We start from the raw sequence: 26,122 nt of genomic DNA on the forward strand, positions 1-26,122 counted from the left end.
CAGAGGCTTTAATCTTTGTAAAAAGAAATCGTCTGGCTGCAAGCAACATATGATGAGTACATAAGCAACTTATCTGTGTTTTCTGTTCACTTTTCAGCTGCGGAAAGCAGTCATGGACCACATCTCTGATTCCTTCCTTGAGACAAACGTGCCTCTCCTGGTTCTCATTGAGGCAGCCAAAAGCGGCAACGAGAAGGAGGTGAAGGAATATGCCCAGGTGTTTCGTGAACACGCTAACAAACTGGTGGAGGTGAGGTGGTCGTCAGTGTTAGTCCCTTCTCAATCTTGTCACTGTTACTGGCACATGTTTTAATGGTTTGCAATGTATTGTCACCCTTACTGGCACCTCGCAATGCTTGGGCACCAAAGGCATGTATTTTAGGTAGGGTGGTGACTCTAAGTTGCCTTCATAGTGCATGTGACTGAATGAGTAAATATTGTTGCCTGGGATTCTGTCCAGGGTGTACCTTGCCTTGCACTAAATGTTTCCAGGATAAGCCCTGGTTTTCTGTAGTTTTAAGTCCATAAGTGAGTTTGAGTAGGTTCAATAGTTCATAGTTCCCTCATGATTTCAGACTTTAATCATCAGAATAGTTATGAGTAGCAGCTCACTGTGGGAGCTTCAAAGCTGGAGACCAGAAGAATAGGAACAAAATGTCTGGGGGTTATTAGTTGGACAGTGTTGTGCTGGACACCGCAATATTTGAGATTCCAAGGCTGGGACTATGAGGTTGGCCATTGTAAGGATTGAGATCCTGCAATGTTAGTATCTTGAGGTTGACTATGCGATGTTTTGGACCAGAAGCCTTCACACTGTAAGGTGTGAGACCATAAGGCTGGCAAATATGATGCAAGAGACCTGAAGGTTGGAAATTGAAAGGCTGGGAACTGTGAATTTGGAGGAATTTGGGGGTATATTTGGTGACCGTAAGTTTTAGAACTGCATGGTTGCAGAAAAGAGGTTCATGGACCACAAGGATGGGCAGTGCTATGTTGGGAGACAAAAGGTTGGACACTGTAAGTTTTGGGAGCTACATATCTGCAGAAACCAAGGTGAGACACTAAAAGGATTGGCATCGATTAAGTGATAGCAAGCCACAAGGTTGAACTGTACAAGATTGGAGACCACCAGATTGGGCACTGAAAGGATGGAAGCTGAGAGGCTGGACCACAGGTTTTGTTATTGCAAGTTTGGAAGCCACAAGGTTGAGCACTGAAAGGTTGTGAAGCATAAGGTTGAAGGACACAAAACTGAAATCCCTGAATCATAGTGTCATGTTTTCTGCGAGATGTCGGTCAAAACACAAGCGCAAAGATCGTTATTCAAAATATTGTAGTCATAAACTGTGATTCCTGGCAATATGAGAAACATCTCTGACAGATACATTTATGATTTCGGTAGCCCTTCATGCAGGTAACCATTATCGAGTTCTGAGGGACTTTAACTTGCAATGCACTTCTCGATGGTAGCCCCTTGCTCACTGCTTTGTCATTTTCTACAAAGAAATTTTAAGTCTCAAGAATGTTTAAGATATGCAGAGCAATGCCTTTGGAACTTCCACAAAAATGACCTATGTGTTAATTCACTTAGTTAGGAGGCAAGAGCTGAATTGAAATCACAAACTTTTGACAAGAGATGAGGTACAAATTTCTGAAGTTGTGCAGGTGAGGCTTTCTGAAGACAATAAGCCTGGATAAAAAAGACTTGGAGCATGATTTGATCTGCATAATGCTGCCGAGGGCACCCAAGGTAGAATTAATTTATACAGCCCTCAGGACCTGGGTACAGACCTGGTTCCTGAGTATCATGATTTTGGGAGGAGTCAGTTGATCCCCATACTGTTTCACATTCCTTTTATAGAATTTTGTTTCTGACTCACTTGGCATTTTCAACCTTTGTGAGAAAATTAAATGTTAAATGAAATTCCTATGAGTCTATCTACAACTCTGATATTTATTGGAGTGTGGACTAGAGATAGTGAAAAAAATATAATATGATAAGACAATGGCTCACCAAGGCTAATGTCCCACCACCAAACGTGAAACACTAATGTTTAAGTAATGTAAGATCACAGAATGTAATTTGTAATTTGTAAATATAATTTCATAGAAGTCTTAATTTCTCTTTTTTCTTTTACCTTAAAATGAAATGGTCAAGATTCCGTTTTCAGTTCTCACAAAATGTTCTTTTGTGGTAAGGGGTGAATATGCTCATAACTGCCCAGGAGATTTGTAAAATTAATTGTAAGTTTTAAGAAAAATTGGGCACAAAGGTAATTTACGGGAAAAGTTGGTGTGATATGATTGCGATTGTTGTACATGTATAATTAATCAGTCACAGAGCTTCATGTTCCCTTATTCTCTCTACAGTCCAGCTCTGGCACAGCAAAGAACAGTTTCCTGGAAACAAAGATCCATGAGTTCTTTGATTAAAAAAAAAAAAAAAAAGAAAAGGAAAAAACAGCATTGATATTTTCCTTTTTTTCTATAATTTAAAATTTGCATATGCTTACATTGCTGGTCAAGTTAAAGATTAACAAGAATTTTTCTTGCATGCTTTACAAAGATGATAACATAAATGTTCCGATGTGTGCAGGCTATATCATTCTGGTAGTATGGAATTTAATTTTAAATCCAGTTATACTGTATTTCATATGCATAAGATATTTAAATGTTGTATTTGCTATTTGCATACTTGTTTGAAAGCCATGCCTTGGTGATATGCTGAGGATGAAATAAATGCATATCCAAATAACTCATACAAGCTGGCCCTACTTGAAAGGAACATATTTTAATACATATTAAAAATCAATAATTCATGTTTAAGCATCTTTTAATCAGCCTGAAAGGTATGTATGTTATATAGTTACATAAGTGACCATGGTAATAAATAATAGGTAAAGGTAAAAGCAGTACACTGTTTTAGAACCTGCATTCCTGATGAACAGTCTAAATCTTTTTGCTGAATTACCGTCTCCTTAACCCCAAGATTATATGCTGGCCTAACAATGGCAAAAGCTTTGCTGTATGATGTAGCCTTTCCAGCTTCATTATTATTATGAATACTACTACTACTACTACTACTACTACTAATAATAATAATAATGTATCTAGACAGTAGCAATTTATGCATTTAATACTGGATTTGTAATAGTTATTCTTTCTCAGGGGGGCGCGGTGGCGCAGTGGGTTGGACCACAGCCCTGCTCTCTGGTGGGTCTGGGGTTTGAGTCCCGCTTGGGGTGCCTTGCGATGGACTGGCGTCCCATCCTGGGTGTGTCCCCTCCTCCTCTGGCCTTACGCCCTGTGTTGCTGGGTAGGCTCCGGTTCCCCGTGACCCCGTATGGGACAAGCGATTCTGAAAATGTGTGTGTGTGTATTCTTTCTCAGAGAATACTAGATTTCTAGAATCTGCTTTGCACTCATAAGAAAACACCCATTATTATTATTATTAGTAGTAGTAGTAGTATTATTACTACTACTATGACTAGTACTACTAAGTTTAATAAGCAATAATAATTAATAACTAATAACTAAAAACTAATGAGTGTAATAAGAATAGAATGCTCTAACGTCCTCCAGGCTAGCAGGTGATCTCATTACATTAGTTCACTTGCAGAACTCAGCCTTCAGAAGTTAAAATTCATCTTCCAAATTGTCAAGAATCCCTCCTGTTGGAGCAGTCACTGCTGGCAGGTGTTCCATATCCCATGGTTTATGCTGCTTAAAAGGTGATATGTTATGGACTGATCAATAGTTATGTCACAACTTGGTAATAATTTCTGAATACAGGAGTAAACGAGGTGGAGAGGTTTTTTTGGAACCATTTCATTAATTAATACTGTCTCTGTGTCACGTTGTTGAGAAAGGAACTATCAAAAAATAAATTGGATTGAACTGATATGGATTATCACCTCTGTCATCCTTTAGCTTTCTGTCGACTAGCTGTGCAATTTTTTAGCTCTTATTTTTCTTTTTTTTTCTTCCTGAATCATTAACCAAAGCCACATCTGAAAACCCATGAAGAAAATTTATGCATAATTTCAGACATGTATCCACACATTTGTACCACCTCCATTATAAATAAGAGGAGACTTGTATTTGTCCATTTTTTTCCCAAGGCACTCTTTTACTTCCTTTCTGTCTTTCATTTTTTTCTTTTGTGCCAGCTCGGTAAGAGAAGTACATATGACTCAAATTTTTGGAACTTTCTGCGTGGTTGCACGGCAGTAAACGAAGATTCCAAATACTGGAATCAAATTGCAAAGTGCAAATTACAAAAATATCGAAAAAGAAAGTCTTTGATGTGGCAGAAACAAGATGTAACCAGTGCACACGCAATCTTGAGCAGTCTTTACATATTTTTATATACCCCACTATGGATCACATGTAAGTATACACACACACACACACACACACACACACACACACACACACATAGTCTGAAACCACTTGTCCCATGCCGGGTTGCAGTGAACTGGAGCCTAACCCAGCAACACAGGGTGCGGGGCTGGAGGGGTCACACCCAGGACGGGACGCCAGTCTGTCACAAGTCACCCCAAGTGGGACTCAAACCCCAGACCCACCAGAGAGCAGGACCCAGCCAAGCCCACTGCGCCACCACACCCCATCCACCTATAAGTAAAAATGGGTAATATAAAGAATATGTCTTCTTTCCAAGGCAGACTTCAATTGTATTTTAAACAATTCAATTGTTGTGTTAAGATTAGAGCAGCATGGTGGCACAATGGGCAGCACCTGGCTTGTGCATTCAGGTGTGGGTGGGTTCCTTCTACAATCCAAGGACGTTTCTGTGTGTGTGTGGGGGGTGCCTACAGTCCATTGTGTACCCTGCCTCACAACCTATGCTTACTGGATAGGCTCACGACCCTGCATTATACAAGCAGCTATTGCCAGTGAATAGATGGACCATTTTAAATCTGATTCTTTTTTGCATACTGTGAACACTCTACTAGTAAAATCTCATAAAAATTTGCATGCTTAACTCCAATGTAAATATGTTTACTGTCACAAATTTGTGCATGAGTTACCATTTTGCTTATTAATCAAATGACAGGTAATAACAGTAGTATGTGCTAACTAAATCTGTATTTCTGTTGTTTTGGCCCTTAATTAATTGTCCAATTCCCAAAGAGAGCAGATGTTCAGGATGCTGATGCTTTTAGCAAGAACAATTTATGCATTTAATACTAGATTGGCAATAACTATTTTTTTCTCTTTCCCTGGAAAGACTGGATAGATGGCGCCTGCCTTGCACCAATCAACTAATAGCCAATAAATGAGACTGGAACGTTTTAGTGTTCAGCAAATGCACTTTACTTGAGTTCTCATTATCACAATTGTAATTTTTTTTCTTTTTTTTTTTTCAAAGTAAAGGCATAGAAATCACAGTTGAAATTGTCATCTATGGAATAATCCCTTTTATCTTTGTAATTGAATATTCTGTCAATTTTGTTTAATGGCCATTATGCCCAGCTTTTCCCAGAATCCAGTTATCTGCTGGGCGACAGGGAATTAAAGCAATGCATCAAGTCCAGATGTCAGATAACTGCATTAGTGCTCATGATGCCATAGTCATAGTCTCAGAAAACACAATGAGAGGGAAGTCATTTTTTCATTACCTCCAATAAACACTTCTATTTCCATGGCAATATGAAAAGCATAATCGAACTTCAGAATGGCAAGCAAGTATTTTTTGGTGCACCATCAGTATTGTAGACACAACCATTTTTACATAAACTACTTTATAGTTCTGAGATATTAACCTTAACTAAATCATAATAATAGTTAGTGTTATTCACCACCAGCTAATGGTGCAAAATACTGTGTGCTCCAACTTCTCAACAGTAAGAAATACCATTTGTCAGCAGGAAAGCACAATATTTTCATTAAGCGTTGTGAAATAATCAGGTTTTTTGAGAAGAAGAAATAGTTGTGGCTTTGGAAAGGAATTATTCTATGATCAATTCTTACTGTAAAATATATTCTACATATTATTATGTCAGCTGTTGGTATTTTTCCAAGATTAAGACTAGGTGACCAACTTCAGGACATATGCCTGGAACTTCAGCCTTCATCACAAGGTCTAAAATGAATTCTTGATTATTATGACTAAAGCTTTCTTATTATTTTTCACACAAACCAACATCTGCTCATCCAGTATTGGTATTATATGTGAGTTAATTTTAATATAACTTTATTTAATTTAACTTTTATTATCTTTAATTTTTGTACTACAAGCGTACTGGTACTTTTTTCATGTTTTCTCATTGTATTTTATTTTTGCAGTAGAAACCACATTTAAACCAATGGCCCAGTATAGTTCCCTGGTAGGAATCATGCACATGAGCAATTACACATTCTATTTAAATTGGCTGGATCAGTTGATATATAATATACCCTGTCTTCTCTGTGACTTCTGACAAATCTTTCAATGATGTTGCAAAGAAGAGCCAAAAGTCTTTTTTTTTTTTTTTCTTTTTTTTTTCTGTGTAATTTCACTGGACTAGCTGTCTTTGGAATTGGTTTGTTGATATAGTATACATCTGAGGACTTATGATTAGCAGCTCTTTAATGTTGCTTTTAAGTGTAGTGGTTAGAGCTGCTGCCTTTGGACCCAGAGGTCACAGGTTCAGTTCTCACCTCCAGCTGTAGTACTTGAGCAAGGTACTTACCCAGGTAAATGTAATGTGTAGAGTAGATGAAAGGTGTTAATGTAAAAAGAATGCAAGGAACACTCTCTGAGTCTCAGTTTGACACACTTCCAGCACATGCACTTCCGTTTATACATGTTTTAATGGTATACTGGCAACATTCCACACCAAAGTTAATGCAATGTAGTTTGAGTTATAGCTATATCGTTATTTCACTCTTTGTAACGCAACCAAAATCTAATAACCAAATAATTTTTTTTAAAATAGTATGTTGTTACATCTCAGTCCATCTGGAAAATAACTGAATTTACTAAATGGGGTCCCTGTTGTTATTCTCATTTAAACATATATTCATCTTGAAGGATAACAGAAAGACATTTTATCCATAAATCGTAGCTCATGATGAGAACCTGGCTTTTTCTTTAAAACAAAACGAAAATCCATAATGAATATACACCGTTTGTGTATACATGTGTTATTGATGTAGATGATTTCCATGACTGCACACTGAAAAGCAAAGTTTTATTTGACATATGACTGTTCACTGTACTGTTTTGCTGCTCCCATTATTCTTATGAAGTTATTTGAAGTAGCAAAAATGGAATACCTTCAGCATCTTGAACGATGACTAATTTAGATTACAATCTGAGACAGCTGCATTGCATCACCCAAAAAAAAGAAAAAAATTCTGTATACATTCTACACACATAAATATAGACACTGTTCTTTCACCACTGTTTCCTTATTTCAAATAGTCCACATCAGCCTGTTTTGCATGTTGTACGCTGATATGAGGACAGTGTAATTTTCACAGTGCTTTTCATAAATTATTAAAGCTCCACCACTGAATACTAATTTGTAGTCTTCCCTTTGCAACACTTTCTCATTGTTTTTTTTTTTTTTTTTTTTTAACAGCAGGGTAACAAGCAGGGGTTTGAAACCAGAGGTCCTCCCTTGTCAGTGGCAAATTTTGTCTCAGTAGGAGCACCAGGCATTGTTTTACATATGATGAGTGTGATTTCAACAGTCTAATATTAATCTATGCTGGCTAATACAAGGGGGGTGTGATGGTGCAGCAGCCTTGGCTGGGTCCTGCTCTCTGGTGGGTCTAGGGTTTCAAGTCCTGCTGTGGGTGCCTTGTGACGGACTGGCGTCCCATCCTGGGTGTGTCCTTGTGCCCTGCATTACCAGGTTAGGCTCCGGTTGAGCTCGGGACAAGCGGCTTCAGACTCTGTGTGTGTGTGTGCGTTTGGCTAATATAGAATATCTGTTTACGTTGACCCCCCTGCTTCATATCAAACAATTTGTTTATGACTCTGGCTCTCTTCTAAAATGCAAAATGTCATATACTAACTAGCTGGTACCTGAGCATTTGACTTAAGTTACTTTACAGGTTATTTTTAACATTTATAGATAGGCGATGTTTATACAGATCATAACATTCTTGGTGTTATAGTTTTACGGTTTTACAATTCTTTGGACCTTCTGGCTTTACTGTCTTTGTGTGGTATATGAGCAGCCTAAGAAGCCACCGCTCGCCATGTTTCTCCAGGTTGTCTGCAGCAGAGAGATTCCGGTCCATTCCACAAAGTTTGAAAAATAAAGCAGATTACATAGCATGCATTGTTCCTTGGATATATATACTTTTCTACTCCTTCAATATCACCCTGCTATTCAGATGTAACTCATCCTATGCTTCGGGGACAAGTCGATATTCCTTATTTTGTCAGAAGTTAGTTTACAGACTTAAGGTATAATTCTGGGAATTTACTTTTTATCATTATGTGATAGAAGTAAGACACAATCAACAAGTGCAAATAGGCTGCATTCCTTAAATAGAAATTGGATTCACCGAGAAGGCTACTCGAAAGTAGTCACCGGGGATGGTGAAAGCTTATTTTTCACCCCTGGGTGAGCAACTAGCAAGGCACCGTGATTAATCACATACCTCATTTAACTAATTCAACTCTTCTCAACAATTCAGAACCATCAGTGTTCCTCGTGAGACAGATAAAGTGAGCCTTCTTTCAAGGACATGAGCATAAGATCCTTGGTTAATAGCTGGCCAGTCGATTACTGTCAGGAGAAACTGGACCCATTCTAAACAGGCAAATTGAGGAAGCCATCATGTGGCATGAATTTACTTTTTAGAGCAATGTAACTCTCTTCAGCTTGGAAAAGTCTTTTTCTTTCACGTTTAGGGAACCTCACAGAACCAAACTGAGCAAGAGTAAAACAGTGGGCGCCATGTTGGCGAAGCAGGTATCTCTGGTAATTAAACCCCTGGCTGGACATTCAGATTGAGGTTCAAATCCAGCTCAGTCTCTGCTGAGTTTACATGCTCTTCTTGTGTTTATGTGGGTTTGCCTGAGATACTCTGGTTTCCTCCCACAGTCCAAAGACATGTTTTAGGTGTACTGGAGACTCAGTGGTGGTAGTGTGTATATGACTGTGTCATATTGCTCTGTTGTTAGAATCTGTGAATGAACGTAAAGAGATTTGTGCAGTAAATCTAACACTGTAAGTCACCTTGATTAAAGATCTTAGATAAAGGTTAGTTAATAATCATCGTATTTCACTGTGAGGAGAAGCCTCTAATAAACTGGGGGGTTCTGGTAGCATAGTGGATAGAGCTAATGCCCTTGGATCCAAAGGTCTCCAACTCAATCCCCACCCCTTGACTGCAGCACAATTGGGCAAGGTACTTACCATAAAATTGCTCCAGTAAAATTAACCAGATGTATAAATGGGTAAATAATTGTATGCTTCTAATAATTGTTACCTTAACATTGTAAGTCACTTTGGAGAGAAGCATCAACTAATAGAATATGTTTGGACTGGACTCCTTGGGAAGCTACATTAAAAAGCTGAGTATTTGCAGTATCAGTTCAGTATCTGTGCTGTGCTGCACCAAGCCTGTTACCGTCCTCAAGTGATGGAGGCAGGGATGGCCGAGGCAGAGTCTGAGCAGTGGAAGCCTGGAGAGAAGCTCATTAGCATACTTCTCTTAATTAACACTCCAGTTGAAAGGGAGAGACGACTGCAGTGCCCGAGGCCATCTCTGGCAGCCGGCAAGCTGCCCATCAGCATGGAGGAAAGTGTCCTTCTCTCTGTGCCTTCTCTTGCCTTGCACCTTCGACACCGGAGTCTTTTGAACGCAGCAAATGTCATACAGTGATGACCCTTCATTGCTGACAACTCAGCAGTTTTAGGTATGAATATTAGTTGTAGATTGTTTACCCCTCGTGTATCTGATGCAGTAATAGGCTGTTGCGTAACACCAGGGAAAAAATGAACAAAAAAACAAATCACCAGTCTTTTAAATACAACTGACAGATGATGTGATGCAAATTTATGAGATGAGTTCAGAGATCCTTGAATGCAGAAGGGATTCAGTAGATCTGAGAGAAAAAGGGAGCTTATTCCACCACATCAGAACCTGCAGATCTTCATTTAATGTATGGATTGCTTAAAATAATGGAATTCAAAGTAGTCTTTCTTTCTTTCTTTCTTTAAACCATCTCTGGGTGTTTCTGTGGCAAGTGTATTGAGTCTATGAATTCATCTATGAAACATTAGCCATGCCATCTGTTATACCCAAAGACTTGTTACATGGACTATTTTCACTTTAAAGCTTCTGATTTTAGGTATTATACAGTTTAATCAAAATACTGTATTTTCAAGAGCAATGTTTTTTATTATTATTATTTTTTCAATTGCTTCCTGTTTAGCAGTGCTTTGTACATTACCCTTATGGTGCATAATGACACTATGGTCATAGGAAGCCTCATATTCTTTATTAATCTAATCTGAACAGAGTCAAGAAGAAGGCATCTGGTCGTCAAGGAGACCAACCATATTAAATCTATTTTCCTTTCACTGCAACATCCATTTTGTAAGAACTGAGCTCATGAATGAGTGAGGCAGTGCTGCTAAACCTATCTTAGTCACTGGATGATTATCAAACTAATGGTCTAAGAAAGAGTGACTCAGCTCCCTTAAAATGATATGGCAGTTTGTTCCAGCTACCCACTTCGTTGTCCTTGTCCTAGCATTACTATATGCCATTAATTCATTTGGCACCCTTTTTTCTCAAGTGGTAAAATGTGGGTGAAGGAGAAGAATAAATTTACCACATAAATCCAAAGAGGAAAAAAAGGTGGTAGGAAGATGGTGAAAAAGGTGCTAATCGAAATCCCTCGCCTACTTAACTGTTGGTATTTTTTTCTTTTTAGGTTTGCAGCCACTGTGTGATGATTATGAATCTGGTATGATTACATGATACAGTTTTATAAAGGTTGCTAAAGCAGTCCTCAACATTGATCAAGGATAACTAAAGCCATAGAAATTTCTATATATATATATATATATATATATACATATATACATACTTATATATGTGCAGTGCCACTTGAAAGTATGTGAAGCCTTTGCGTCCCTTAGATTCACCATGAAAGGGTTATTTAACGGGAAGCAGTCTTTCTCATCTAACATAATAGGTGTGTACCAACCAATTCCACATGTTGCTTCAGAGGAAATCATGTGTGCAATAGGAAAACAGAAGTAGTGCAGGTGCAAAAATAAATGAACCCTGTTGAATTGGTTACACCAATAGTTTACACCAAGTAGTTTAGTAGAATCAGGTGTGTAAATTATAATCTAACCAACCAACATCTACAACCGCTTGTCCCGATCGGGGTCGCGGCGAGCTGGAGCCTAACCCGGCAACACAGGGCGCAAGGCCGGAAGGGGAGGGGACGCACCCAGGACAGGATGCCAGTCCATCGCAAAGCACTCCAAGCAGGACTCAAACCCCAGACCCAGCACACACTGGGCACTGGCCAAATTTGGCATGCCACCCACTTAAATCATAATCATTTATTAATTTTTAAATTTTTTTTTAAGATTTAACATTTACATTTTACAATTATATTTAAATATTTTGTACAAGAATAATGACCATCCCTGTAGGACTCCATATTTTCAATCCGCACTGTACATATATAATTGCAAGAATAAGTATATGTAATACAATACTTATACTGCTTTTACTTTCAGACTATAGTGGCACTTCTATGTGTATATAATACTATATATATATATGTGATTATTATAGCTTTCTAACACAATAAGAAAGAATTTCTCTGTATTTCACATGAAAATAAGTTCACAAATTGTGCTAAGGTGGTAGAATGAGGATTTGGGAATAAATATTAAAGAACAAAAAGCTCAAACTGCCCTGAAGGGGTAAAACATAACTGCAGCAGGGCTGAAAAAGTCATTTGTTGCTTGTTGCTATGCAGCAACCTTATTTTAAGCTCAATATTTGTTTCATATATTTGTTTTCTAAACTGAACATAGGTGATTGTAAAGTTTTGTGCTCTTAAAATTTTTAACTCAACAAAAACTCCAATGGTTTTAATGCTCCGTTTCCGAATGGCGAGGCCAACTTTCAAAAAGACAGCAAAAACTAAATGTATGAAACTTGACAGACTCATTGCTGTATCGCTCTTCATATAGCAGAACATTTGGGAATTAATTCAGCAGTTTAAATTATAACCATTTAGTTGAAAACATAATTAGTTTTATTAAAAATATGAACATTAAAACTGAGTAATTAAAACTGCAGTCCTTAAGAGTGAAACAACAATAAGGCAGGCTCAATTTTTAATGGCCAACATCAAAAAGTGTGAGATGTCATAATTACCAAATTGTGACTAGGTATCTAGATAATGACAGGCCAGCTACATTCATCATACTGCACTAATTGTCCTTGGCTCAAGAGACCCGGGTTGGAATTGGCCAATGATTTGTGTAAAAGAAATTTGAGCCATATTGTCCTCCTGTGTTTGACTGTTAATAACTACAATTTTGAAGCATAATAGCTTTTCGTTAATCTGGCAGACCTCATCACCAGGAAGTATGCATTTTTATGCATTCATTTACTTATTCATTTGCACAACTGGGAAATCTTTATTCCATCAGTTCAGGGTGCCTATTATATAAACACACAATGTTTAATTCAGTGTTGCTTTGTTTGATTGACTGTCCGTCCATCCATCCATCCATCCATCCATCCATCCATTTTTTGATTATTTGACTCATTTATTAACTAGTCGATCTCTGTTTTTCCCCAGCAGTCATAATTTTCCTGTTACTTGTCAAGAAAGGATTTTGCTTGTGACAGCAGGATTCAGGCCAGGGTATGAGGTTGCTCGTAATGAGAGCTCCGTCTGGCGGTTGTAACCGCTGACAGGAAGCTCCCACAGTGGTGGCCTTATTATAGGATCCATACATACTGCAATGGCCTAATCGCCCCATTTGTTTGGCTTTACTGGGTGCTGTATTATTCTACTTCTAGTATACATGATCTTGTCTGAAGGAAGAGGGTAATTTGTTTGCATGTAACACACCCCAGCCAGTTCACAAAATCCTCGCAAAGGGAGCTCGCCAGGGAAGAAGATACACAAATAAATAAAACTAAGACAATCTCAGACTAACAGAGAAAAAAAAGAAATGTATCATCATGTTTCATTCCGTATTAAAATAAAATTAGAAGCATTAGACATTTAATGGCAACTCATTTAGGTTCAATGAATGCATGGACTGCCTGCATTTGACTTGTAAAATGCGTTGCTAGGAAACCATTCTAAACATATCAAGTTACTCTAAATATCCCTTAATTTTTGATTGAACTACTGGCCTTAGCTATTTATTGCTTTTAACATCTGGCTAGAGAACTGAAAGTATTTTAGTTTTTTGCAATGTGATGCTTATGTGAGTTGAATTGCATAAAATGTGTCTTCTTTATGGGGGCGCGGTGGCGCAGTGGTGCAGTGGGTTGGACCGAGTCCTGCTCTTCAGTGGGTCTGGGGTTTGAGTCCCGCTTGGGGTGCCTTGCGACGGACTGGCGTCCCGTCCTGGGTGTGTCCCCTCCCCCTCTGGCCTTGCGCCCTGTGTTGCCGGGTAGGCTCCGGTTCCCCGCGACCCTGTATGGGACGAGCGGTTCCGAAAGTGTGTGTGTCTTCTTTACTAATTCATCTTGCAACTATAAATCTGAAAGGAGGAAATCACTAAAAATGTGATTTGTGAAACTGTGAAACAGTTTGGTGGCTTCACTTTGCTTTGTTTTACATTTAAAGCAGACCGCTGTTGTGCAAAACATTAAAATTATGGAAAAATGACAGAGAAAAATGAATGTGAGTGAACTGCACATTGGGCCAATAAAATTACATCAGGCATGATTTTAGTTTACTAATGGTATTGTACCTTTGGAATAATGTTTCCAATTATGAGGGTGATGATGGTGATGAAGATGATTGTTTTTATTGTTGTTGATGTTGATATTTTTAAATGGTCACATCCATTCAGACTGGACTGCATTATGACTGTGTCCCAATTATAAGGGCAAACGGCAAGTCTTTGTACAGTTAAAATAGTTTTTCATAATAAAGTAAAATATTGTGAAAGAGAATCTCTTTTTGAAATTATGTAAAAATAACAGGTGGGAGTATGAACCTGACATTTCATAGGTAGCAGTGCATAGTAAATGTGACATATGTTCAGTATGCTGCAAGGGAACCTTTCCTTTTCTGCTTTCTCATCAGCAGTGTTTACCTGTTAAGATTAAGGCTCACACTGACAGATGAGTAAAGGAATGTAAGACCTTAGATTAATGTGAAACATTGCACTGAAATCAGACAGATGGGTGGTGTTCATTTCAAACATCATATTGTGGTCTGATGCTATCAAAGTGGGCAGCAAACAGTGGCGTCCCGAGTTTGCATCCCGCTTCCTGCTGCAGTACCCTTGACTGTAAAAGTTACCCTGCTGTCCATAAATAATTGTAAAGGTGATTATCTGACAGTATAAGTAACCTTGGATTCTGGCAAGTGTTGAAATAAAGGGTAATAATATTAGTAATAGGCATTAGTTCAGCATTTTTCTTACATGATCAATGTTTGACTCCTTATGAAAATAACTATTTTATACGGAATGTACCATTAGGACCACTTGTTTTTTGTTTGACAGCCATGTTGAATAACGTATTAAAATGTAATTAACAGAATGTTAGCCATGGCAAAATTTTATGATAAATTTGTTCATTTAATATTCAAAGAAAACTTTTCTGTCAGAAAGATCGTTTTAGCGCGCCTTAAGGCAGGTCATGACATTCGTATAAGCGTTTCTGTGTTTATTTCTTGTAAATTTGCTATTCTAAACACTTAAGTGACGGTGAAAGTGAATGTTTTCTGGAAAATACAGATGAATCTGCATGTGTACGGAACTGATGTGAAGGCACTGAATAAAATGTAAATGTAGAGATGGAGATGGAAGACACTTTACGGAAGAAAAATAGTGGTTGCAGATACCTGTTGAGGGTGTGTATTCAGTGTTTTCTTTCACATTGTCTTCCTAGTCATTTAAGACATCTATCAATCTATCTATCTATCTATCTATCTATCTGATAAGTATCACGTTTGGACTAATAAGCAGTCTTCCCTTGTCCTTTCTACTACTTATCATCTTTTTTAAATTTCATACTTTTCATAAATTTAGGTTGATTGCTCTTTATGTGAAAACAAGTAACACTATCTCCATCCATCCATCGATCAATCGATCCATCCATCTGTATTGTTGTATGTTATAGCTGTGCTAGCAGTAGAGCCTCAGTATGGTTGTGGCGAGGCGTTCTGAGTGTTCCCGTTTCTGCCCTAAAACACGTTGTAGTACACAGCCAAGGAGACTGTAAATAGTCATAATACTATTTCATTTTCTATGTTGTATTGGTGAGCGTCACCGCAGCCCTTTGCGCTGCTCTTTCGGTCAGAGCAGCCCAGTTGTGCTTGGCATTACTGGACGCACCTTTCCTGCCTTTTTCTTCTTTTCCCATTCTACTGTTTGCAAACAAGTGCTGTGCTGGTGAATATGCAGAGTAAAAGGCAAGCCACTTTGTCAAAGTAAATCTAATTTGCTGTTTTATAGAGCAGAACTGTTACTATATGATGCATGGCTGGCAGACGATGCTGCAAGGTCCATTTGCTTCTCTGTGTCCGGCCAGCTGAGCAGGAATACGGATATTTTGAAATGAGCTTATCGCAGAAGAGCTTATTATAATTGCAAAGGAGTTAGACTCTACCGGTCAAATGTTATGTAATTTATCCTTTCATAAACAGGGATAGGGTCCGTGTTGGTGTGCGTTTCTGTATGTGCCTCTGGGTAACATCTTACATGCAGTTGCCTATTTCACTTAACTGGCATCGCAGCGCCTTTTTAGCAATGCTTTGCCGTTAGATTCCTTGGCCCCCTGTGGGGCAGAAACCTACTGTATGCGACAGCAATCTACTGTATGTGCCCAGAAGCCATGTAATTTCAGTTGTAATAAACAATATGCTCCCAGTCGAAGGAGGTGGCAGGAAACAAGGAGGATTTAATTAACCACTGTGTTGCACCTCACATCTTGGTGAGAGGTGAACCTGCTTCCTCCAGCATTTCTTCTATAACCGTCAGTAAGCTGTAACAACTCTTTGAATGCCAAAAGTGTTTATTATAGTGCCAAAATGAGCGAGGAAAAAAGAGCAGATACTTTATACAGTACCGTATTTACAACAGTACACCATGCTTCACATGTGCCATCAACAACTACCACATCAGTGTAGAACTACACCGTGCTCATGCAAAAGAGCAGATGAGCCCTTTGCATAGCCACCCTCTTATCTTTAGGAAGAACTGATTCATTTTGCACCCAAGGGGTATCACAAGAAAACAAATCCAAGCCAGGTAAATACTGATCTCAGTACAACATGAAAAGATAAGATATTATATTATAGTTGGATTATGTATGAACATTGTGTTGCAATCCACGACTGTTATAAAATACTAACCAAGTAATTACAAACTTCCTCAGCAATGAGTTTTCCATTGAACATGTGCACCACAGAAACAGGAAATATACAAAGTCACCAAAACTTTTTATTCGGTGTTCTGCCTGACAACGTAAACAATTTGGATGAGTAAGTAATACTCAAGCAGCATTCAAATATTAATTACTTACTTAATTTTATTAGAGGATTTTGAAGGGTTATATGTGTTTGTATGAGTTAAGTGTTTGCAGATGAAATGAAATGAGGAAAATAAAGTATGTGTCCCCATTGAGTTAATTTAACTATTTAACTGCTCTCCGGTGGGTCTGGGGTTCGAGTCCTGCTTGGGGTGCCTTGCGATGGACTGGCGTCCTGTCCTGGGTGTGTCCCCTCCCCCTCCGGCCTTACGCCCTGTGTTACCGGGTAGGCTCCGGTTCCCCGTGACCCCGTATGGAACAAGCGGTTCTGACAATGTGTGTGTGTGTGTGTGTGTGTGTGTGTGTGTGTGTGTGTACTATGTTTCCTATATATGCTAAACTGTGGTAGAGCTGCTGTCACACACCGAAACATGAGCACAATCCTCGGTGTGCACTGAACAAAAAAAAAAAAAAAATGTGTGGAAATAATGTTTAATTCAGACTGGATGTGGACTGCAGCCAATCTGTCATTTATTTGTAATTTTTTGCTCATTGAAGGGTCAAGGTGATCCAGAGCCTGTCCAGGAAGCATTAGATGCAAGGCAGGACACAGTCTGGACTGGATGCTAGCGCATTAAAATCACAGTAATTTACTCACACACCTCAGGCAATTTAATGACCACTGCACCTGAAGACGTGTCTTTGGATTGTGGACGGAAACCATAACACCGGGAGGAAACCCATGGAAACATGGAAGGCACATCCCAGCTTTACTCAGCCTAAGTCAGATTTCAACCCACATCTGAATGCACAGCCAAGGAACTGTAAGACACCAGTGCTGCCGGTGGGCCACCATATTACTCCGGTATAACACTATTAGCACACTGTTACGATTCAACATAGGTATAGCTCATAATAAGTAAGAATGAAGATAAAGTAGAGGCTTGTGAAAAGTGCCAAATTGGGTTTCCAAGGACACATAAAACAACTGTCTTATAGTTACCCAGTTAGCCATTTTGTAGTTTTATTTTATTTTATTTTATTTTTTCTTTGAAATGCAACCTTATTTTGTTTACAATTCCATAGCATCTAAGTCTTGGTGCGAAAACCCATACGTGCTCCAGCAGCCATGAGCTCAGCTTGATCAAAGAGATCAGGGCAATTCCACCTGCTTCCATTCTCATATGCCCTTGGCAGGTATGGGGGAAACACAAGGAGTACATGAAGCTCCACCAGAATTTCTCCAGCCAAAGAACCTGTAACCTTGAGTACATTTTGGTTAACCCAGGGGACTGTCTGAAAGAAGGCGATAGCATCTTATTTGAGTGAAAGCTCAGAATGCAGTGTTCCTCTCGGCCAGCATATTTTCTAGAGGCCATAAGCAAACAGCCCAATTTATTTGATTTAACTTATTATTTTTCCTTCAAAACTGACTTACATTGTTAGCTTTGTACACTAAACTACTTTCAGTGGTTTATCCAATTATAGAGCTGGGTATTTTTTACCCTATCAGTTCTGGATAAGTCCCTTGATCAAGGGCATTACAGCAAGAAGTGGAATTTGAACCCTGGTGTTTTAAATGCAAGGCAATAATTCTCAATACTTTGCTGCCGCAACTCATAGCCTTGATGTGGAATATTTCAAATCAAGATGGAAGCAGTAATGCCGTATACTGCGGATACAGGAAAAATATGGCTCAGCAGACAGGGTGCAGAACCCTAAAACTGGCTCACATAATTAAAATATGTAAGCAATTAGTCCAATTCATCTCCACAGTTATATTTCGGTCCCCTTTGGAATAATCAACTTTAAATTGCTCTGCTGAAAGTTTCTTGGAAAAAAAAAAAAGTAATGTTTTGATATTGGTAGAATGTAATATAAATCATTACATAATGCACTTATTTTTCATTGATAGCATCATCTTTACAAGCATTTTCACTAACTCAGAATTTGTTGCATTGTTGTATAATGGCAAAATATGCAAATTATGCAGACTGCAGTATCCAGAAGTTAGATGAAAGAACAGCGTGCTGTATCTGTTCAGTTTAGATTTTGTGGTCATTTGCATAAATTTTTCAACTAATCAACCACTATGGAGTGTTTGGGGATAATTTGCAATATGCTGCTTTCCAGATTGCAGTTGTCACTATATAACCTCAGTCACCTGACTACAAAATACAAGAGAAACACCATGAATGAATCAAGTAAATGTGTGACATATGGTTAAACATGATTCTTTCTCTCACCAGTACACACACACACACACACACACACATAGACACATACACAGTTCCAGTATGTCCAATTACTGCCATTCAACAATCACCCAAGCTGGCCATATTTACTCAAACTTCTGACTGTTACTGTAAGCAGAAACACAGAACGTGTCTCTTTTAATATACGTTTTAATGGAGGGTTTGGCATTTTTTTGCACTGTTGCTGACACAATAAAATTCCCACGTTCCCAGAGAGAACAACAGCAATTTTCATTTCAAATATGATAAAATGTAATGTGTTGTCACACAAAAAGACATAGGAAATAAAATTACTATAATTGCATGCTTTGTATATGAAAACTAAATATATGCATTGCGCATCTTCAATTGTCTGTTGCATAAGGCTGGCATTTACAATGTGTAAATGATGGATTTTTAACTGCTACTTGTGTCACATGAAACCTGTCTATATTTCCACACAAATACATTCAAGCTTTGTAGACCGGTTTTGTGATTCACAAGAGTATATTTCAAAGTGGGGGGCAGGGATAAACTGACAGATAAATAAGCATAGAGGGACTAAATTGTTGGAATAACCCTTGATGTGGGAAGACAAAAAAGCTGTAAGAAAAGGCACTGCTTTATTTAGGCAACCATCTGGTTGCTTAATTATACAATGAGGCAATTTTTGCATCAATAAATTCAGCTAATGATTCAGGCACATTGAGGCAATCCAGTAATGAGCCCAAAGCACTCTGGATCTTTAAAATGAGCAAGGCTCACTCATCAAAACACAGGGCTGCTGTGGCCAATCTGTGACTGAAGCAAGATGATGGCTTTGCGTCTCTGCAGTGAGTAAACAAGTAGTCCTTGTGCAAACATATCTGCCGTGTTTTCTTTCATAACAAAAAATTACACGGACGTTCTGAATTATTCACTCAATGCCTCATGTTTTATTCTTATCAAAGCATGCCATGCATTTGCAGATTACTGCTACTCTCCTCTCTTTTTTTCTAATGAGTACATGAAATTAACAAACATACAAATTTGATTCTAGGTAAGTTTATAATAAAATCATCATAACTTGTCACATGCTGAAAACTGGGCAGGGAAGTGAACTGACACAAAGCACTACTGTAAAATGGAAAACACCAGTATAGTTATACCCTGAGATAGGTGCATTCAGGTTACAGGAACTTGATCTGTTGGGGAGTTTCATTAAATACTCCAACTTTAGCATCTTCATGCTTACGGGACCTGAATTTTTATTTTGCATACCTCCCACAAGCGGAGTGGCACGGGACGAGCGACACCATTGGGTCTTCTTCTCAGTTGTAGTTTGGCTCGTACTGTTAAGTTGTTTACTTGTTACACCTGTTATAGCCTCGCTGACCATGGGCACGTCTGGACTGTCTAAACCAAGTCAGTATGTTTGGTCACTGTGAATTTGTTTGCATTGTTTTTCTTCATTTCTTTTGTCTTTTCTGTTCAGTTTTATGTGTGTTTTGCATTAAAGTGGAATTAATATATAAAAATTGAGTATTGGGTGGTGCACTGGCGCAGCAGGTTTGGCCTGTGCCTGCAGTGTGGTAACTCTGGGGTTTGAGCCCTGCTTGGGGTGCCTTGAAATGGACTGGCGTCCTCTCCGGGGTGTGTTCCCTCCCCCTTTCGCCTTCTACCCTGTGTTGCTGGGTAGACTCTGGCTTGCCATGACCCCCCGTTCAGGGGCAAGTGGTTGTAGACATTGCCTTGCTCATTGAGTATCACGTGGATGTTTTGTTTCCGAACGTTTGTTGCGTGAGCAATGTGAAATAGTTCTGAATAAGCTGCAAGAGTGCAGGTTCACGGCTCTTCAGTATTGCTAAGTAATTAATGCAAGGCATAACCGCCTTCTTAGATTGTTTTAGTATTATCAAAGTAGCTGCGCACATTTTAATGGGATTTGGTGATATTTTAGCATAAATGGGTGACAGTTTGGTGGCTTAGGAAGGCATAAGCATTTTGGCATTGTAACTAATGATGATTACGAATTCAATTTATCCGAATTCATCTTGCAAAATACCTTCAAGGAAGGGATAGACTATAATACTGGATGAGTTGTACTTCATGTGATTTTCAGGTCAAGTTTAAAATCATATATTGTGCTTAAAATACTGAGAGCCAAACATATGATCAGAGTGGAAGCTGGCCATAGAGAACAATGTGCATAGTCGAATGTGAATACAACAACTTGGCCAGTGTATGAAATGTTAAATCTCCCCTGTAGTGTTTTTATTTTTACTACATTGCACATTAATAAAAACAAAGTTAAGCCTGATTGTTATAAAATAACAAAGCCACCCATTTGCCCTTCTGGTTTAATGATCAGGGGACGTTCTCACAGAGCTGTTTCCCTTTCTTTAGGTGGCGAACCTGGCCTGTTCCATCTCCAACAATGAAGAAGGTGTGAAACTTGTCCGCATGGCTGCCACTCAGATTGACAGCTTGTGCCCACAGGTAAGTACCTCCTCTACGAACAAAGGTATTGAACACAATACATCTGAAAAGAAAAGGTCCAACACCTCAGTACGTTATAGGAAAACTGGTCAAAACAGTGTTGTGATACCACATTTTATGACTATAAACACTGAATGAAAATTTTTGAATTATACATGTATTTTTCACCCGATTTTCCTGTAAAATATAGAAATAAATGTTAAAAAGATAAACATGTATATAATTTTACAGATTGCTTTTTGTTTTTTTTTTTTTTTACTAAGAACTCAAGATACCATTTTCTTATTACAGCAAAGTACATTTATTTTTTCAATATGTGCTTTACCCAGGGTGCCACATTGGGTAGCTATATATGGATGTGGTTTTGTGTGGAATTATACGGTGCATAGATAAAACATAAATAATTTGTTTTTGTTTCATGGTTGATGTGTTGCTGTATTTTACTGCAGATATTATAATAGCTGGAATAGCAAGTTTAAATTTCTCTCACTTCAAAAACTGACATTTCATTTTCATGATAATCCTAATGAAATGTGAAATATGTGGACACCCTTCTGGAAGTTATTGGAAAGTGCTACACAATCATACCTCTGATAAACTGTAGCCTTTTGACCCCGACCCCTGCTTCAATGAATATGGACATATTTACTTTTTCTCGGTGTACTATCTTTATGCTGTTGTGGCCCTGTGCTGTGCATAAAATCAATTTGAAAAATAAATAAATAAAGCTTTCATACTGATCCACAAACTGAACTGATCTGTCCTGTATCTTGTGACACGAACAAACACTGACTTTGTTTGGTACTTATATACACCCAAGCCTTATAGAGTGATGTGGTTGGCACCTACTGTATGATGCTACTTTCCATAAATCTACAGTGGTTCCCAAGTCAGATTCAGACCATCACTTGGCTGAAACATGTTTTCATGGTGCTGTGTAAATGCCGTATGACAGCTGAGTTCATGGAGGCGCACCACTTTGTTGCCTTTAATCATTTTTCAAGGACTCCTATTCAAAAAAAATTGTGGAGGTGGTCAAAAATTTTGTGTTACTGTATACGGACACTTCAGTGTAGCTCTCAGCATCTTGCAAATAGGCGAACGCTCACCAACCTTCTGTGCTCACCTATTGTGGTATCTCTAACTGTCAGCAGGTTAAAGACCTCTACCTTTCTTCAAGGTAAACAGAGGTACTGGACAAACGACACTGACAGTCAAATATATGTGTTTAAAGCTCTTCACCTGCTGAGAAACTTTTGTTTACTCTGAATTGGACATCACTTTGGAGAAAAATGTATGGTAAATGTATTCACCTATTTTATATCATTGTATATGCCATGCTTTGTCTTTGCTCAACATTGGATATTTCTCATTCCTAGGTCATCAATGCTGCTCTGACCCTGGCTGCACGCCCTCAGAGCAAAGTTGCACAGGATAACATGGACGTCTTCAAAGACCAGTGGGAGAAGCAGGTGCGAGTACTCACGGAGGCCGTGGATGACATCACCTCCGTGGATGACTTCCTGTCCGTGTCAGGTAGAGCATTGTGGAACCCTCTTTCACCTTTTGTGGTTGTTAATTGGGTTGGATGACACTTTATTTAAAGTGCTGGCATCCCACAGAACACGTTTTGTATATACAAAGGAAAGTTTGACCGTAACATGGCACAGGAGGTAAAGATGTCAGTCTTTGCCAGTGAAATATACATTTATGGTATATCAGTATTTTTCTTTTACGCTCCCTCTTCAGTAAATTCCATAGGGTTTACTGATGAGATTCTCTTTCTTGTCTGTTCTTGAGATGTTTCAAGTGGGCCTCTTGAATTATGTCTGACCAACGTTGCCTTAGTGAATGCATGAATAGCCAAACATCAAACAAGATCCCTTTTATGAGCCATAAAGGCCGCGAATGGCATACAGTTCTGCTTTTATTAGCTTTTTTGATACAACATTCTTTTTTGTTACTGTCCATGATCCTCACCTTGTGTGTTGTGCTTTGAACGTATTTGCAGAGGAAGGATCATCATCACGCCAACAGTCTGTAAACCCGGAGGCCCCTTCCCAATATACCATTATTTTAAAGGGGGCAAAAAAAAGGATACCTTCCTGGACTAAACAGACATGCCCAAATATTTCTGCAAACACTTAAAAAACAGTTTGAAGAAATAGTAATCAAAAACATACAGATAATATGATAAAACATATATTAATATATACATATTAAACATGAGATGTATGTCGCTTTGGAGAAAAGCATCTGCTACATGAATAAATGTAAATGTAAACATATTTAAGAAGGAGATTAACAAAGAGTAAATTAGGGCGGAAGTGAATCAGAAAGAGGTCAGTTTTAAGACCCTTCTTAAGTGTAGAAAAAAAATCAACAAATAAAAGGAGAACAATTAGGAAAAAATATGGAACATTAAGATGACATTATCATACATTGTTGAAGAGTCTGTACCTGATTGGCTCATGACTTGTACGTCATTGGTGAAAAGTCTGCCTCAAACACCTAAAAAAGTATGTAATTCCAGGAGCAGTTGGCTTGTATACCAAACATGGGTACAGCTTCTCTAGGGCTTTTCTGCTGAAAACCTGTAAATTGGTAGTCCATATATCATTACGTTTATTCATTTAGCATATTCTTTTCTCAAAAGCATCTTCCCATAAACACCATGTAGTGGTATGAACCTTCGTGACATAAAATGGTAGATGCACTACTTACAATGAGACACTCATCCATCTACCAGTGAAACACACTTTCTCCTTATCAGTCAAACACACTGTGGGTGATTTCAGAGTCACAAATCTTTGAACTTTGAGAAACTTGAGCACCCAGAGGAAACCCACACAGACAAGGTGAAAACGTGCAAATTCTACACACTGAGCGGGGATCGCACCCACGTCCACTTGTGCCTCGCAGGCGCTGTGAGACAGCAGCGCTATTCGCTGTGCCACCGTGCCACCCGTGTTCTGGGGTATACCTGTGTATATATAAACTGTACAATATGGTATGGATGTTGGACTATAGGACTAGTTGTTGGCCTTTTTTCTCTTTTTTTTTTAATTTTTGTGGAAATATTATTAATACAAAAAGGCCTGTCATTACTGTGGAAGATTTGAAGGTGGTTGCTTTGCCAGAGCACTCTTTTCTGCTCCTCCCAAACACTAATTTCTTCTCATATAAAAAAAGGAAAGCCATGGCCGTGTACCCCCCTGCCTTTTCATTTCTCCATGAATTTGGTTCTGTTTGTGCGTATCCTCTAACACAAGTGCACTCCTCCTCGCGATTTTACAAATTTGGTCATAGTCTCCCATAAATCTTTGCTTAAGCCTCACGGTGTCGTATCGTGATGGCATAATTTCCATATTGCCTGCTGCATAAAATAAATGTATACTTTTGTGTGCGTTTGTGTGATGATGTCTGTTTTTTGTTGTATATCCGCACTTGCTGGTGTAAATTTGACAAGGACATTGGATAGCATCAGTGGAATTATGTGCTGCATAAATGTAACCTTTGAGGGAAATGTGGGGTTTGTCCTGCATTTGTATTCTTATCCCGACCAAACAGTCATTTTCAGTAACGAAAACTGAAGCTTGTGTATCTATTCAATATACTATGACCTGCTGTAATGACAGTGGCACAGCTGGCCTCAGAGACATAGAATATATAAAAGTCGCTGTAGACATATTGTTTTTAAATAGTGTAATAAAGCTTTTATTACAACACATATCGTTGACAGTGCTGTCTGCTGTTTTAAATTTCAATTAGTCTATTTCAAAATTTATTCACTGAAATGTTATACAGCAGCGCGGTGAAATAATCAACTGCTGAAGTGCTGAGCGAGCATGTATAATATGTACAGTAGTAAAAGAATGAGGAATTAGTATGAGGTCCCAGTAAGATCCACAGTCCTGAATCCAAACTCTTCTTGTTTACAAATGAACATCCCTCGGAGCTTATTGACCACTGTGTTGAATAAAATGCACTAGGTGGCGTAATGGTTACAACTGCTGCCAGGTTCTTCAAGGACCCCGATTTAAATCCCACCTCCTTCTGTAGCACTCTTGATTGAGGCACTTACCCTGAATTGATATAGTAAGAATTACCCAGCTGTATAAAGGAGTAAATCTGTGTATGTACTTTAGCTTTACGTATATTGCAAATCACTCCAGAGAAAACCATAATCTGAATCAAAAAATGGAATTTAAAATACAAAGAACAGTCTTATTGTTCAGAGAATGTGTGTGACAGACAATAACCATTCCCTCTTTCCCACAGAAAACCATATCCTAGAAGATGTGAACAAGTGCGTCATTGCCCTGCAGGAGGGAGACGTAGACACCCTTGACCGGACCGCTGGGGCCATCCGTGGCCGAGCTGCACGTGTCGTGCACATCATCAATGCCGAGATGGAGAACTACGAGCCGGGAGTCTACACGGAACGCGTGTTGGAGTCCATAAAACTGCTGTCCGAGACAGGTGAACCGCAGGGCTTTCTGTGTCATCCAAGATGACCTGGTGGAGGCTTGTAACTTGTAGGATTGACTAAGACCTCAATGGTGCCTGATCTTCATGGCTGGCTGCAGCAGGTTCTGCTCCCGCATTTCCCTGCTCTGTCTGGCGAAATGGGAGCCTCATTAATTTTCATCTCAGTGATTTACTTGAGGAGGCTGCTTTGGGTCAGAACTTATCAGCATCAGAACTAAAGGATACATAACTAATATGTGCTTACA

The 26,122-nt window shown here is 38.7% G+C and overlaps 1 protein-coding gene across 2 annotated transcripts in view; it reads left to right on the plus strand.

Moving 5' to 3' along the window:
• Nucleotides 1-26,122, plus strand: part of LOC108926137 (catenin alpha-2-like) — a 268,579-nt gene that overhangs the window by 205,917 nt on the left and 36,540 nt on the right. For both annotated transcript variants that reach the window (XM_018738659.2, XM_018738660.2), the window contains 4 exons: nucleotides 98-250; nucleotides 21,294-21,386; nucleotides 22,766-22,922; nucleotides 25,668-25,868. In XM_018738659.2, the coding sequence (XP_018594175.1) occupies nucleotides 98-250; nucleotides 21,294-21,386; nucleotides 22,766-22,922; nucleotides 25,668-25,868 (604 nt within the window). The remainder of the gene's footprint in view (nucleotides 1-97; nucleotides 251-21,293; nucleotides 21,387-22,765; nucleotides 22,923-25,667; nucleotides 25,869-26,122) is intronic.

This window comes from Scleropages formosus, chromosome 3, assembly GCF_900964775.1.
Source record: "Scleropages formosus chromosome 3, fSclFor1.1, whole genome shotgun sequence".
In the NCBI taxonomy this organism is placed as follows: domain Eukaryota; kingdom Metazoa; phylum Chordata; class Actinopteri; order Osteoglossiformes; family Osteoglossidae; genus Scleropages; species Scleropages formosus.